The 15,519-nt window shown below is 38.2% G+C and overlaps 2 protein-coding genes across 2 annotated transcripts in view; one reads left to right on the top strand and one right to left on the bottom strand.

Annotated features, from left to right (window-relative positions):
* The window catches only part of FAM149B1 (family with sequence similarity 149, member B1), a 47,121-nt gene extending 36,334 nt beyond the window's left edge, over nucleotides 1-10,787 (top strand). Inside the window, exons 9-14 of the mRNA XM_005864673.2 lie at nucleotides 839-945; nucleotides 3,435-3,659; nucleotides 5,146-5,269; nucleotides 5,507-5,632; nucleotides 8,368-8,446; nucleotides 9,563-10,787. Of these exons, the coding sequence (XP_005864735.2) occupies nucleotides 839-945; nucleotides 3,435-3,659; nucleotides 5,146-5,269; nucleotides 5,507-5,632; nucleotides 8,368-8,446; nucleotides 9,563-9,636 (735 nt within the window). The 3' untranslated portion in view covers nucleotides 9,637-10,787. The remainder of the gene's footprint in view (nucleotides 1-838; nucleotides 946-3,434; nucleotides 3,660-5,145; nucleotides 5,270-5,506; nucleotides 5,633-8,367; nucleotides 8,447-9,562) is intronic.
* The window catches only part of DNAJC9 (DnaJ (Hsp40) homolog, subfamily C, member 9), a 5,297-nt gene continuing 540 nt past the window's right edge, over nucleotides 10,763-15,519 (bottom strand). Inside the window, 4 exon segments of the mRNA XM_014538395.1 lie at nucleotides 10,763-11,986; nucleotides 12,338-12,421; nucleotides 14,284-14,538; nucleotides 15,207-15,430. Coding sequence (XP_014393881.1) covers nucleotides 11,867-11,986; nucleotides 12,338-12,421; nucleotides 14,284-14,538; nucleotides 15,207-15,430 — 683 coding nt within the window. The 3' untranslated portion in view covers nucleotides 10,763-11,866.

Genomic DNA, 15,519 nt, shown 5'->3' with positions numbered 1-15,519 from the left:
AAAAAAGAAAGAATTCTTACCATTTGCAACAGCATGGATGGAACTGGAGAGCATTATGCTAAGTGAAATAAGCCAGTCAGAGAAAGATAAATATTACATGCTCTCACTCATTTGTGGAATATAATGAACAACATAAACTGATAAACAAAAACAGATCCAGAGACAGAGAAGCATCAATCAGACCGTCAAACCTCAGAGGGAAGGTAGGGGAGGGTGTGGGTAAGGGAGAGAGATGAACCAAAGGACTTATATGCTAGCATATAGGCCTAACCAATGGACACAGACAACTGGGGGGTGAGGGCATGAGTAGGGGGGGTGGGGAGTATTGTGGGGATAAGGACACATATGTAATAACTTAATAAAAAAAATTTTTAAAAAATGTGAGCTGTAGAAGGAATTGGATTAGGAGAAAGAGAATGAGGCAAAGAAAATGCACCTGGGGGAAGAGGGTGGGGAAAGGCACTGGCATGCTCCCTAGAGAGTCGCGTTCCTTTTTTTTTTTTTTTTTTGGTTCCATACTTGTGTTTTCTTTTCTAATAACAACAATAATAAAGGTCCTCTCTCCCTTTTAACAGTCGTTGCTAAGTGCTTTCATCTAGGTTGATCAGGCTTCTCCCTCCTGCTGTCATTTAGGGAAAGAACTATGACCTTGTTGTCATCTTGATGGTGAACTTGGGGCCCCAAGCTGGATTATTGGCAAAGATATTACAAAAGTTAAGGCACAGGAGGAAAATATATATGTGACCTAATTTGGAAATAATAACTTTTGGCAAAGTTGGGAAACTAAGCAGGTATCTTCACCAACTAATAATGAGTAACATCTTCTTTTAACATGTAGATGAGTCTCTGTCAAGCAACAGGTGGTCATCAGCCAAATGTCAACGGTCTCTTGGTTCATGGGATGCCTCTACAGCCAAGAAATCTCTCCCTGATGGACAAACTCCTGTAAGTAGTACAAAATTCTAGTAGTCTATAGAGTTTAAGTAGAAGAAAAATCAGTCAATCAACATGTACGTATTGAGTAGCTACCAGGCAATCAGACATCTTGGGAATAAAAACATCTAAGGGAAATGGTCTCCACCCCCAAAGAGCTGATAATATAACTGGAGAAATAAAACACACACAGGTAGAAAGAGACCTAGCCTTATAGGGCATTTTTATGACTTAGTGCAAAGTGTGAGGTACCCAGAGGAAGTGCTATGGCAACCCCAAAGAAGGAAGGCATTTCGGTGGGTAAGTGTACATTTTGAACTCTTCCTTGAAAAATGGAGTTTGGATAAGCAATGAAAAGCAGTAAGGCTATTTTAGGTAGGAGAATTGATGTGTGAAAAGATTTTGAGAAGGAAAAATACAAAATATTTAAAAGGACCATTTTTGCTATAATAGGATAGGAGATAGGTCAGAACTTTAATGCTTCTGACCAAAGATTATTGACAATCTTTGAGAATTAAAATAGAGCATAGTGCAATTAGTGGGAAAGAAAAAACTATGAAATTAATGAAGCTTGGTACTAAATTATGGGAGGTATTGAATGCCATGTTTCTGATATCCATCCATGATGCATGTTACCTTCTCTTTTATTGCCAAGCAATATGCTATTCTAAGAATATACAATTTGTTCATCTATTCTTCTGTTAATGAACATTTGGGCTGTTTCCACATTGGGACTGGTCTGCATAAAAACACTGTAAATATTCTTGCACAGGTTTTTGTAGACCTATGTTCTAATTTCTCTTGGGTGATTATCTGGAAGTGAAACTGCCATACAGTTTTCCAAAGTAATTGTACCATTTTATACTCCTACCAGCAATGTATGAGTTTCAGTTGGGAAGCACATATATTTAAATCAGGAATTTGAAAGATTTCAAGCAGTAAAACATATATTGGATTGAAATGGTAGGAACTGACGGTAAGGAATCTAATGCAAGAGTTCAAGCATGAGCCACTAATGGTCTACATTCAAGTTGTAGCAAAGCATGAGAAAAGAATGAAATGTACTAGGATATATTGTAAGAAATCAAATTCTATAAAAATAGAGGAATCACTTTCAGCTCTGAATTTTCAAACTCAAGGGAAGCTTATTTGGGAAGATAAGTTGGTTTGAGATGTGTTGAAAGAGGTCAGTTTTGGCAGTTGATCTAAAGTCACTTGGCTAGAGGTGATAATCGAATCCAGAAGTATGAAAGTAGGATGTATAAAGAAAATGCCTAAGTGAGTGGTTAGGCAAGCAGGAAGACCAGAAAGACCTCTTGTAATGCTCAAGGCTTAGCCCTAATTCCTTGATAGGTACTTTCCCTTCAAAGTTTTCCAAACACTGAGGCACATTTTGCACTAGAGGACACCAATGGGGCCCGAAAGGTTGAGCAGGAATTTGCTGAAAGCCAGAGTATATGGCAGAACTTTACTGTTTCATTTCCCCTTCATTTCATTGTGCAAATACTGTCTTCTTAGGTGCCTTACAATAGAGCCAAACATCCTCTCATCTGCTTAAAAAACAAATACAATAACCCTGAATCTGCAGGGCAGAGTTTAAGCTACTGAACTATTTGGGAAAGGTATTTTATATAACCAAGTACTAACATAAAAATGTCTGTTTCACAGTTGTTTATGCAAATGAGGACCACAGTTGTTTATGCAAATGTGGTCCTACTGCCCTTGGCAGCACAAGGCTCTGGACCTTTTGCCTGTTCTGAGATTTCCAACGAACCCAAACCTCTACCCATGCAAGCTCCAAAATAGCTCAGCAGTTTAAGCTCTGTAGTGGGAGCCACATTGCTCCCAAGCAGCAATATTTACCTTTCAACTGTCTTTCTGATGCCATTATTGTAGCACAAGGCCATGCCTGACATATGGTGGGAATCTCAGTCCCTGAGGTAAACTTTTGGGAAGCACTTCAGAGAAGGTACCTTTCAGATTAGCCTTCGATAGTAACTGAAGAAAGTGACTGTGATGGCAAGTGGATAAAGGACTTGATTTTCCAAATCTCCATTCTACTGAATTACATGTACGATTGAAATCATGTCCCTTTTTTAAAAAAAAAGATGTTTGAATTGCTTTTTAGAGAGAGAGGAAGGGAGTGGGAGAGAAACATCAACGTGAGAGCGAAACATTGCTCGGCCGCCTCCTACCGGCGATCCAATCTGCAACTCGGGCATGTGCTCTGATGGGGAGCGGAACCCGCAATCTCTCGGTGCACGGGACAATGCCCAACTGAGCAACACCGGCCAGGGCATCATGTCCTCCCTTTAAGAACACATGCTTGTGCCTGAGCTACATTACGTAACTTCGGAAAACTAGGTTACTTATTGAACAATTTTTACTTTTGCACTTTTCTCCCTTGAATGTATTTTATAGTCTGTTTTTTACCCTTTGAGTTGTATCTCCAGGTACAGAGTAATCTTGATTTCACTGTGGGTTTCTGATTTGGCCACTAGAGATCTCGATGACAAGCTACTTATGAGGCCTGGGTCCAGTACCATCTTTTCAACCCGAAATTGGTCAAATCGAGCCCTAGAGCTTTGTACATCATCTCTGTCATATACAGTGCAGTCCGCCAGGAGACGCAATCCCCCACCACGCACCCTTCATCCCATCAGCACAAGCCGCTCACAAGCTGGAACTCCAAGACCCACGGAAGAAATCTTCAGAGGATCCCGAGTGTAGGTTTCAAAAACGGAATTTCTGGAAACTAGTACAACTAATCAAGAACTTTACATACAGAATGAATTTAAATGTAATATTGAAATATATGTATAGAAACTATTATTATGTATTCTTATGATGATTGCACACTGGTTTAAATCTATCCACTACAGATTTAAAAATGAACTTAAATATTAATTAAATACAGATACTGGGTCTGTTGATTTAGCTAGAGATTTCTATTTCTACAAATAAAATGTTGGCTAGAATACTTTGTGACACCAAAGAAATAAAAGATATATAATAATATAGATATATGTATATGTATTATTCAACATTTTCCTTAGTGGGAACATGTTCAGTGAAATTCATCCCAAAATAATAGTTAATTCTTCTTTAATGTTTTTCTGTGTCATTGGGTACTGCTTATTCCATTGACAACTAAAACTGCATAAACCTCAGAGAAGTAGTTGCATATAGCTTATATTCCAGGAAAATATCCCTTAGTAATTCTTAGGAAATAATACTGAACATATTCTCTCCCCTTTTCCCACCCTTCATTCAGTGGACACTCTGAGCCTCATTGTACAAAAAATATGTATAAGCCAATTTCTAAAATAAAATTCTTTAGTTAATTCACAAAACATCTTAGGACAGCTTATTTCTAAGACTATGATAAAAGGTATGAAATAATAAGGCCATAACTCTGTTGTGAATTCAGCTTCTGAATTAAGTACATGTCACTATCCTTATCTCCCAACATGTTATTTCTTGATTTTGATTTCTCAATTTCTCATTATAATTTATTCAAATAGACTCACTAAAAGAAATGTCCAAAACCACCAAAAGTCTTTATCAGAACACCAGGGTTACACCTCACCTGACCACTATTTTATTATGTTGCTGAGGCTATATCTATACCGAGATAGCTACAGATTCATTTAGGGATGAGTGGTATTGATGTATAATTAATCTCTCATCCCTCCTGACAATGCTTTTTTCAAAGTGGAAAAAGAAGTTGCTTTGCTTTTTTCTGGGACAAGAAAGTATCATTCACTTCCAATTACTCTTTTGGGTATGAGTAATATAGCAAACTGTTCCAAATCCCATGGAAGAAAATGAAAGTTTAGGAGCTTTACAGAGGATTATAGTTATTAGTTAAAAGGATAATCAGAAAGCCCAGAACAGTAGAGAAATCCATCAGATGTGAAAATAAAATCCATTATTGATAGAGAACTACAACACCAGATAGGAAAAGCTGTTTTGTTCTAGTTTTCTGTGAGAGAAAGATTCAACTTCTGCTCTGTGTCCAGGATAGTTTCAACAAAAATTATGAAATACTATGGAAAAAAAACAAAATCCTTTTATTGAGATCTCATTACTTAAAAACTTAGTTTAAAGCTTTGTGTGCTTCATGTTTCAATTTTTTTTATTCTGATCAGTTTTCTTGTATTATTCTATCTTATGCTTTCGTGTCCTGGTGTTCACTGGTGGGATCTGCAGCCCAGTGATGGCTAATTACCTCTCTTCTCCCTCACCAATGCCCCTGAGTCGAAATAATCTGCTGCCACCTATTGGCACAGCGGAAGAGGAACACATGAGCACTGTGGGGACACAAAGGCAAACGGTATGTCTCTTTCCTATTGCTTTTCCAGGTGCTTCCTCATGGGTAATAAATAATTCGGTAGGATTTGTATTCTGATCTTAATTTATACTGTATTTTATCAAAAGTACATAATTAATTCTATTTAATGACAATGGAATTGGAGGTACTTGGCCTGCAGTTACCATACCCAGTAGGGTTGATATAGGACATGCACAATAAATGGTTTTAATTGTTTCTGTAATTTTGCCTCCTCCACAGAAAACCCATGGCGATTCTAATCGAGCTCGAAGTGCGGTGGTGAATGAGCCTAAACGTCAGCAGCCCCAGGAGAGGCTCCTTTTACCTGACTTTTTCTCCAGGCCCAATACAACTCAGTCATTTCTGGTAGTGACATGTTTCCTCTATGGTCTTGGTAGTTGGGGAAAGGAAAAAACTAGTTTGGCAGACTTAAGACATTACATAGTGGCTTCATCAACTCCAAGCTAAAAGTTGAGGTTCTAACAATAAAAAGTGTTGTAAGTACATTTTGCTGAAATTCTAACTGGTCTTTGCAATTCACTTTTTTAACTTATAGAATAAGGTAAAATATAAATTAAACCTGAAATATCACTCTAGGCCAAAATGACAAACTGAAGCTATCCTATTTTTGGCACATTATGAGAAGTCAGGGTTTTTTGGAAAAGACAGTAATGTTGGGAAAAATAAAAGGCAGCTGGAATAGAGGAAAACCAGATATGAGATGAATTGACTCCATAACAGAAACCACAGGCATAAGTCGACAGGAGCTGAGCAGGGCCGCTGAGGACAGAACACTGTGGACATCACTCATTCATAGGGTCACCAGGAGTCATTGCCAACTCAGCAGCATGTAACACACACAAACGCCTGATGTATAAATTACAAATTCTAAACAAAATTAAAGTTAGATATTTCTGAGAATAAGCAAAAAAAAAGAAAGTGTTAAACCCCAGTGCATATCAGATCAGCATAAATTCATTTTCTAACGCTGCTCTCATGGAATTATACTAGTGGTATCAGATGATGATGTGGACTGGTGGATGGGCTTTTAGTTGAGATGCTAACATTGCCTTACTACTTCGTACATTTCCTAGCCCTTTACCTTTAAGCAAGTAATAGAAAAAACTTGGTTGGGAGATTGGTCATGCACTAACCTTGCCCAGTTGTATGCCAGGAGCTCAGCCCACCTCCTCTGCTTTGTGACAAGAGGGCTTGTTGAGCCAGGAAAGTGCCTGGGGCCACACTTTCAGCCCAGGAACCAGTGGCTGCACAACCTATACCAGTTTTCAGGATGGTGTTTAGCCCACTTAGCCCAACTCACAACTCGGGAACTGTTAGAGCCTAAAACACCATACAATCTTTCCTCCACTAGAATGAGAATAAATGAATGGACGGACACTATTAATTTCGTAGGGCTGTCATAACAAATTATGACAAACTGGGTGGCTTAAGACAATAGAAATTTATTTTGTTCCAGAGCCTAAAAGTCTAAAATTAAGGTGTCGGCAGAGCCATGTTCCCTCTGCAGACTCTAGGGAAGAATCTCTTCTGGCTTCTGATGGCTGCCAGCAATCCTTGGTATTTCTTGGCCTGCAGATGCTTCACTCCAATTCCTGCTGTCTTCACATAGCCTTCTTCCAAATTTCCCTCTTATAAAGATACCAGTCACTGAATTTAGGCCTGAAATTCAGTATGACCCTAATCCAGTATGACCTCAACTTAACTTGATTATATCTGTATAAATACTATTTCCAAATAAAGTCACATTCATAAGTCCCAGGCAGATATAAACTTGGGGGGAACACTTCATCCCAATAGACCTCAGAAGGCTTGATTTTAGGGTGAGATTCATCTAAAACATGGGCAAAGGGAACTCTGAGCATTTCTAATTCTTACTAGATGTGAATCCTAAGAAGTTTGAAAACCTTTATTACATTTGTATTCTCATAATTTGATCCAGATCATTTGTTAAGGAGTGTTTAATGATTATATTCTATAGCTAGAGTCATATCAAATATTTAATTTTGGTTACCTTAGGAGTAAAGCTGAACACCTAAAAAAAATTCAGTTTCATTTTCATAGTTTATAATAATAAAAGTAAAAATGTCTTACCATAGCCATTTCTCTCCCAATTTGCTCTCATGAAAAGGGATATGAGCTAGTAGCTCAGTGTAACTGAGAGCACTAGATGAGAGGCCTGGCCAGGCACTGCCAGACCAGCACTGTTCTCACCTAGAATGGGAGTCCATAAGCTACGTTCATGAGCCATTTGACTTACTACCTGCTTTTGTTTTGTTTTATTAGGTTTTATGAGGGCAGAGCCACCACGCTCATTCGCGTACTGTCTCTGGCTGCTTTCCATTACAAATGCAGAGCTGAGTAGGTCCAACAGCAGCAGTGTGCGCCTCACAGTCTAGAACATTTACAATCTGGCCGTCTACAAATACGAAGTTTGCGCTGACACCTGATCAAAAACATGGGGCTTCACCAGAAAAAAAATCCTGAAATCTCTTGATTTTAGTGCTCTGACATGGAACTGAGGGAGGTTTTTTTTATCCCAGAAGTGCCAGCGAGATGGCTGGATAGCTTTTTTCGTTATTTTGCATTTTAATATTTTAGTCAGACATTAAAATCTTTAAATCCCTTGTGGTAACTTTGTAATGTTTGAGATTCATATCGAGAGTCCTATTTCAAGTATACAAGTCATCGATATTTCAATGCTACTGAAAAGGCTCTGTTCTGTTGTCTTAAACAGTCAGCAGGCAATAGAAATTGGATGACATTCCCTGGGCAGCCAATTATATTTAGAAACATTAAACCACATGGGTTATTTATCAATGCTAAGATTTTTTAAAGGCATATTAATAAAATTATAGAACTTGCCATTTTTACAAGTTAACAAATGGCTTTATGGGCTTCTGGCGTGGGATTTTTTTCCTTGGAATATAACAGAATGCACTCAGCCAACCTATCTATAGGATTAGCAGATAATGCCATTTAAATTGTTGTCTGATTTCAAGGTTTTCCCTTGTAAATCTACTAACATATTATCCTTTGGGAGACATAGCATTGAAAAAAGTGTCTCCACTTTTTTTTTTCAGCCGGACACGCAGTATCGTCATTCATGTGCTGTTGAGTATCCTCATCAGGCCCGACCTGGTAGGGGATATGGAGCAACAGGTGAGGCCATGACTTATTTGACTACTATGCGGCTATGTTAAGACCCTGCCTTTCTTTGTCTTATATATTTTTTCCTATGCTTATTTTCCTTTCCTCCGGGTTTTATTATATTTTGTTTTCCTACGTTTTCTAAGTCACCTCAAATTCATTTTGGAAGATGGGGTATAATAAAGAGAAGAGCGCTATAGTTCAGAGCCAAAAAATTCTGGATTTCGGTTTTCTCATATGTAAATCAACCTGAGACTCACCACTCTGGCAAAGTATATAGAACTTTTTAAAATCTAAAAATAATTCAGCCAAATAAATCACTTTCCTAACATTTAAACACTGCATTATGTAGGCAAAATTCATATTGCTATAGATTAAATGCTTTGGTCAGTTATCCTGCTAGGCAAGGTAAGACAAAAGAAATTCTAAAATGTCAAGATATGCTGCTGAGTCTGAGTCTTTCCCATTTACTTTTTGGTTTCTAAGTTATATTCTGTGCTTCTATTTTTGCATAAGTGGTGGGAGAAAATTTAAGAATGTCTTAATTCTTCCTAAAATGGTCTTACCACCACCAGGTCATTCTCATTATGTTGTAGGTGAAACTTAGAAATGGGGTAGTTGATGTTTGCTGTTAATAAGATTAATCAGCTCGTATATTAAAAAATAACCTGCCTCCAACAATCTCTGTAGTCCAAGTGAATTCTCCTAGTTCAGTTTCTAGTGGCAGTGAGGTAGTCTTTGAATACTTTCAATGGATTATTTTATTGGATCAGTCATCATAGAGAAGCAATCCTGCCTCTGAGCTAAGTTATTACATTCAGCCATGCTGATGGTCAGATGTAACTAGTGTAACATTTACTTAAGTGAAACACATTTTAGTCTTTTTCAATTAGTGGACTCCTCTCTAAAACTGTTACTGCTTTTATATCTTAGTATAGATTTTTGTTTTTTCATAAAATATGCAAGGTTTTTATTGCCTTGGTAAATATATACTTTACTACTTGTTCCCAGTCTCCAAATTTAAATCCCAGCTGATTATTGGAGCAACAAAGCCCTTAGGTATGAATTTGAGTTTACCAAATCTAGATTGTCTACTAATGTTACTCTGTGATGTCCTTTGTCTGACAGGTTCTCAATCACATGGGTCTACAAAAACTCAAAACAGAAGTGGACCAGTCTCTAGAACCAGGCAGGGACCTTAGAGCAAATGAGAACCTCTTTCAGGCTACAGGGAACACGTGGGAAGACTTCATAAATCAGTGTTCACTCATCGTGTGATGCAGTTTGTTTACAAGAGACAACTTGAAGCTATCTTCATGAAGAGTTATTTTGGTAAAACTGACTGAGAAAACATAGCATCTGCCAAAGATTATATGGGTACTATTTCTATCCCCAGTTACTGTCTTCTTTCAGCATTAACTATTCCACTAGACAGTAAAGTTTTGTACCCAAAAAGAATTAACTACTCCCAAATCACTGCTCATGTTGTCTGTTAACAATGAACAGTTCAATTATTATAGGATTCTCTGAAAGTACACATACACAGAAAACAGCAAATGATTAATAACATTAAGCTGTCACTGGCATTGGAATACTGCTTATATTAATTTCTGGAGTTGTACTCAGTTTTGAATCATTTTCAGGAGACAGGACTGACAAAAATTTGAGCTCCTCATCAAACAGATGTCATTCCTAAAGCTTTCTCTTTGCATGTCCAATCCCATAAGCAGAAAGATATGGAAGGGTTAATTAAAAACAAAAATGTTGAACACTAGTGTAAAGTAGCATATGTAATAAATCGTAATGCATATTACTTTTTTTTCAGATAGGACAGCTCAACCTCACAATGCCTGCTTAATATCAGGTTACGCTTCTTTCTTAAAGTAATTTAGTGGTCACATTTTTTTTCCAAATATTAAACTCAACTTGCCAGATTTTCTCCTGTAGCTCTAAAAGTCAATTAAAAAATTTATAGAATCTTTCTGTTAGTGAGCCAGCAAGATACAATTCCCTAAAATTTCAGACACCTGGCGATTATTCCAGTATCAACATATCCTAAGAGCAGAAGTAGAGAACTTCGGCATTCTTCTCATTTTACCATGGACCTTTTCCTGAGTGTACTCATGAATGCAGCAATGGTTTTAACTATGGCTTAAATTTATTTTTTTTAAATTTCATTGAACTTTAGTTTTGATGATCATACCGTTTTTTTTAAATCTTATTGTTAATCTTCAGAGGGATAAATTCAAGTGATCATAAATTGGGGTAATTTTTTTTATATCAAAGTGTTCTAATGCTATTATATGAAGAAAGATGCTTCAAACAATCTGCATTAAATTATATTTTAATACAATTAAAGAGTATTTTTTTAACCTTGTTTATAATCACAAACTGAAAGCATGTCATGTGTTTATATCGCTGATAAATCATGATACATAAAGGTACCAGGCTTGTTTCGGGCATATGGCATTGAATATATTAGTCTAAAATCAGAGATTTTAAGTTGAACAGCCCCTTAAAAACTTCCACATATTCTAATGAATACATACAATTTGACTAAATATAAGTGAAAATCTCTGTACTATTTTCACAAATCAATACCACAAGCGCATGAAAACAAACCACTGATGGCTTGCCTTTCAGAGTTAGCGTTAAGTCAGGGGAGTCTCTAAGAAGTCCTTTACCCAAACTCCCTCACCCTTTCATAGATGAGAAAACAAGTTCAGACAAGCTTAGTGACCTACCCAAGGACGTTCAGCAGTAATATCCCAGTGATCATTAAAAATTTAAGTCATTTTTTACTTGTTTAGTTTAATCATGTATTAAGTCATAAAGATGCTTGAAGTAATGTGAACATCTGTTTCTCCTATACTTGAAGCAGAGTACAAAAACCTGTTTGAGTAAAAAAACAAAAACAAAAAACAAAAAGAGAGGATGTATTCAAGAGTTTTAAGACTGAAAGCACTGTCAAGTATTTAGAAGACAATGTCCAGCAAGTGTTCTGAAGACATTCTAGCCAGGTAGCGTACTTGTTCTAATAAACACACACATCGCTCTGAATACTCTGCAGCTCATTCTTGTGGCAAAATGACAGCTGGTAACGGAAGTATGGACAGATCCACATTCTAGGTAAAGTACCTTGTACAAAAGATCCACAGAAGCAAGTGCTGTCAGAAGTATACCAACCTCCCCCTCTTTCCTCAATGACCATCACCAAATTCCTTCACAGGAGGACTGGACTTCACAGAATGTCAGGGGATTTCTAGGATATAAGATCAGGTTGAGAGACTAGTTTACATTCTCAATCTGAATAGTTTAGGTGGAAGAGAATTTTTCTCAAGGGTTGAATTGACTTTTGTCTTCAGATCTTGACTTTACCTTTCCTACAATGGCACTAATTAACCCCTAACGACCTTTGAAGAGAAAATTCCATTATTTCTTTTCTTTCTTGAGAGCTGTTTTTTTCCCTCCTCCTTTGGAAGGTTTGCAGTACTTTGCTTCCATCTGAGCCAGAAAATTGTCCATTTCCTTTTGCCGATCCTTTTGTCTGTTCTGTTTGAGAGTTAAAACACAAGCTTTCAAAACACAAGACTATTGAAAGAGACAGAAGTACATAGTGGTGGGAAGGAAGAATGGGGAGTGACTGACTGCTAATGGGTAAAGAGATTCTTTTTAGGGTGATGAGATGTTCTGGAATTAGTGCTGATGGTTGTACAACTTGATGAATATATTAAAAACCATTGAGTTGTACACTTCAAAAAGGCGAATATGATATATGAATTAGGTCTTAAAAGAAAAAAAAAACATTACACATATACTCCAAAATAGCTGTAGGAATCAGAACAAGAACATAAAGAAATGGCAATGGCAGCAAACCTTCACAGACAGCCTTGCCAAGTTTACCTGAATGAGTGCTTTCAAATTATCTTCGTCATCAAGTCCTAACTCCTTCCTGCTCATTTCTGCTTCTTTAGCCTCTTCCTGGGCCTAAAACAGATATTCACATGTGACTCCATGGCATCCTAAAAATATACCCTTTGCCAAAAGCAAATTTATAAGACCCTTTCAATTTGAGGATTATTTAGAATAAAATTACATTAACACGGCATTCATTAAAAGGCAAAATTGCTGACAGCAAGCGGTATATCCTCTGATTCCAGTAAGCATTTCTGAGTTTTCCCCATTTCAATTTGTTAGGGGTAGCAAGTAGTTTGGTATTAACACGTTAAGCGCCCATCCTGTTTTGTCTTCCAGACAGAAAGTATAGTGTCAGTCACCAGTGACTGACTGGGCGCTTAACATGTTAATAACCATGTGATGATAGGAAGGAAAACAAAATGCATGGAGAGCTTAACCAAGGATGTCCTCAAAAATATTGCCAGGATAAAGGCACCTCAGATTCTTCCTCTGGAAACCCAATTTACTACATGTGACTGGTGGCAGCTTTGAAAGCAACCCTAGTTTAAAATTTCCCAAGTAGTCAGAATAAACGCTAACAAATTCAGTTTTAACTTTTCTTTACCTGATTTCAAAGCCACTTTTTTTGACCAAAATTTACTAGGGCACTGATTCCAAAATACCACTACAGTACCTTGGTAAAGGTTAATAAGTTGTTTTTTCCTTCAGGGCAACAGCTAAAACTATTAAGAGGTCCCAACCCCAGTGAATTTTCTAAATAGTAATAAATACTATTAATAGTGGGAATGATGATACATTAGGACCTTGTTATTCCAATAAAGAGACACCGTTTCCACTATCTGCTTTCAGTCTTTATCCAATTTCTTTTGATATTGTACCCCCCCTTCCCAAGTTCGTTTGCTGGAATCGCTCTCAAAACTGCCAACCCCTCCTCACAATACTCTAGAGAATTTTCTCAAGCTAATATCCTACTACTAGATACTGCTGTGCTAAGTTTCACCTGAGAAAATAATCACCAACTTGAACTGCTTGAGTCTAAATAAAGGTACCCTATGAGTCAAAACGATAGCTCTTAATACACATTCCACTTCTCAACATACTTCAGCTTTCCTTTGTGTCATCTTGTATCTAAATGCTGCAGACCTACGTTCACCCCCAATCCAGCCATACAAACTAAGGGCAGTATCTGCCTCTTACACTGTATACTCTCCATGGAGTTCCCATTATGAAAGCCAGGTCGAAGCAATGGTTACTTAGGTACCAGTCTGGTTTTTCCCCAGACCAGAGGCACAGATGTTTGCAACCTTGAATCTACTCCCTCCCAGAACCCCAGCTGTCCTTGAGTTCCTTTCCCCTACCACCATCCCTACCTCCACCAACTCTAGTTTCATATGGGTATAAAGGACATACAGGTCTCAATCCCTGATTCTCCAAAAAGTGTTCCTCAAAGTAAATTTGGAATTTAAAAAGTAAACGCAATAGTTTTTTAACATGTATATTCAGGACCCAAATCAAAAATCAACCTGGGCAAGAGCAAAGGAATTTGTATTAAGCAGACACAGTATTTTCTTTTTAAGAGTCTCTGTTGTCCTCTCCCTCACCCCTTAACTGAGAACCACTGTGTAAGCCTAGGTATCTGAACCCCACTACTGAGAAATGCCTCAGCAAAGGTACAAGAATCGGCCCATATGACAAATATTTCAAGATGATATTATTTAAATAATCAGTAGTAAAATCCTCTGAAGCACAACATACCAGGGAAAACAAGTTTCTCCCGATGAACTGATATGCTCATTTTATTAGATGAGAACTACATAGCAAGTTAGTCCTTATCCTTATTTCAGTTTTGTCTCTATTTCAATTACTGCCAATATCCTCAAATTCTTTTTGGAAGCAGTCAATATATAAATAAATAGCATTCAAAGTCTTACCCTCCTTTTCCTAGCATTCATCTTTTGCTTCGATTCTTTGACAAAGGCCTTATAGGATGGGACTTCTCCAGCGTCAATGGCTTGCTGAATAAGGTTCCTTATCCTGGGTTCGTCCGTGTACTGCACACACAGCACCGACTCCATGATCTGACCCATGTCCCCTTTGAAGTCCAGATAGGCCTGTTTAATATCAGCCAGCTCTTCTTCAGAACCTTTGTATGTCTTTTCAAAAGCTTGAATGTCTTCTAGAGATATCTAAACAAATAAGAAACATATGCTTTAACTTTATTTTAAAAGGTATTCTAGGAAAGCTAAATTTAGGTGTTGAAATGTTTCTCCCAAAATACAACAGTTGCTTGAGCTGAAACTGGGTGTAAAGGACATACAGGTCTCAATCCCTGATTCTCCAAAAAGTGTTCCAGAAATTTTCTCAGCCGAAGCTTTTCCATAGTTCTCCCTACTCCGACCTTCACAACTACTAAATTATGGACCAGGAAATTTTAAGTGAAGTTTCCAGGGGTGGGAAGGGATCCAGAGAAACACTCAGGACTGGCATTTGGATACGTAAAACAAGGCACATCTTGTCAAAACTTAAGCACCCCCCTTTCTACTACAAGCAAGCACTCTACATCAACAGGCAACGCAAGGCCCATCTCAGTAAGAGGGCATGTGTACATGTACATAGAAAAACACCCGGGGCTCACCCAGCGGTCAAATACATTTGTTCTTCAGCAAAGACGCCCAGCACAGTATGCATCTCCTGGGGAATGCCTGTGTGTGTGTATATTTCAAGGCCAAATTCCCCTTCCTTCACACACAATTCAATGCCTCAGAGGCATTCAATAAACATTTGTTGAGTAAATAATAGGAATGAATCGTCGCGAAAGTCTCCAGAGTCTTCTACCTTTTCCTTTTGTTTCTACCTTTTTAAAGAGTAACCTCCAATACGTCTCCCAGTCCCGATCCTGGCTGAGCACATCCGAGTCCTCGTCCACGGTCCCCTGCTCATCGTACACGGCCCTCTGCTCCTTGTCACTCAGGACGGAGTAGACTTTCCCGAGGATCTGCGGGGAAAGAGCATTCAAGTCACCCTCGCCCCTTCACTGCTGCCGGCGAGAAACAGTAGAAAACGCCAGGCCGGGCTCCGGGCATTTCCCGGGAGGGGCCGGCCGGCCATTAGACCGCAGCACAGACGCCCGGGGCCGCTGGGGCAAGGGGCTCGCGCACCTGGAAGCG

Source organism: Myotis brandtii, unplaced genomic scaffold, assembly GCF_000412655.1.
Source record: "Myotis brandtii unplaced genomic scaffold, ASM41265v1 scaffold190, whole genome shotgun sequence".
NCBI lineage: Eukaryota > Metazoa > Chordata > Mammalia > Chiroptera > Vespertilionidae > Myotis > Myotis brandtii.
Note: the sequence above shows the minus strand (reverse complement) of the source record. Positions and strands in the feature narration are given on the sequence as shown.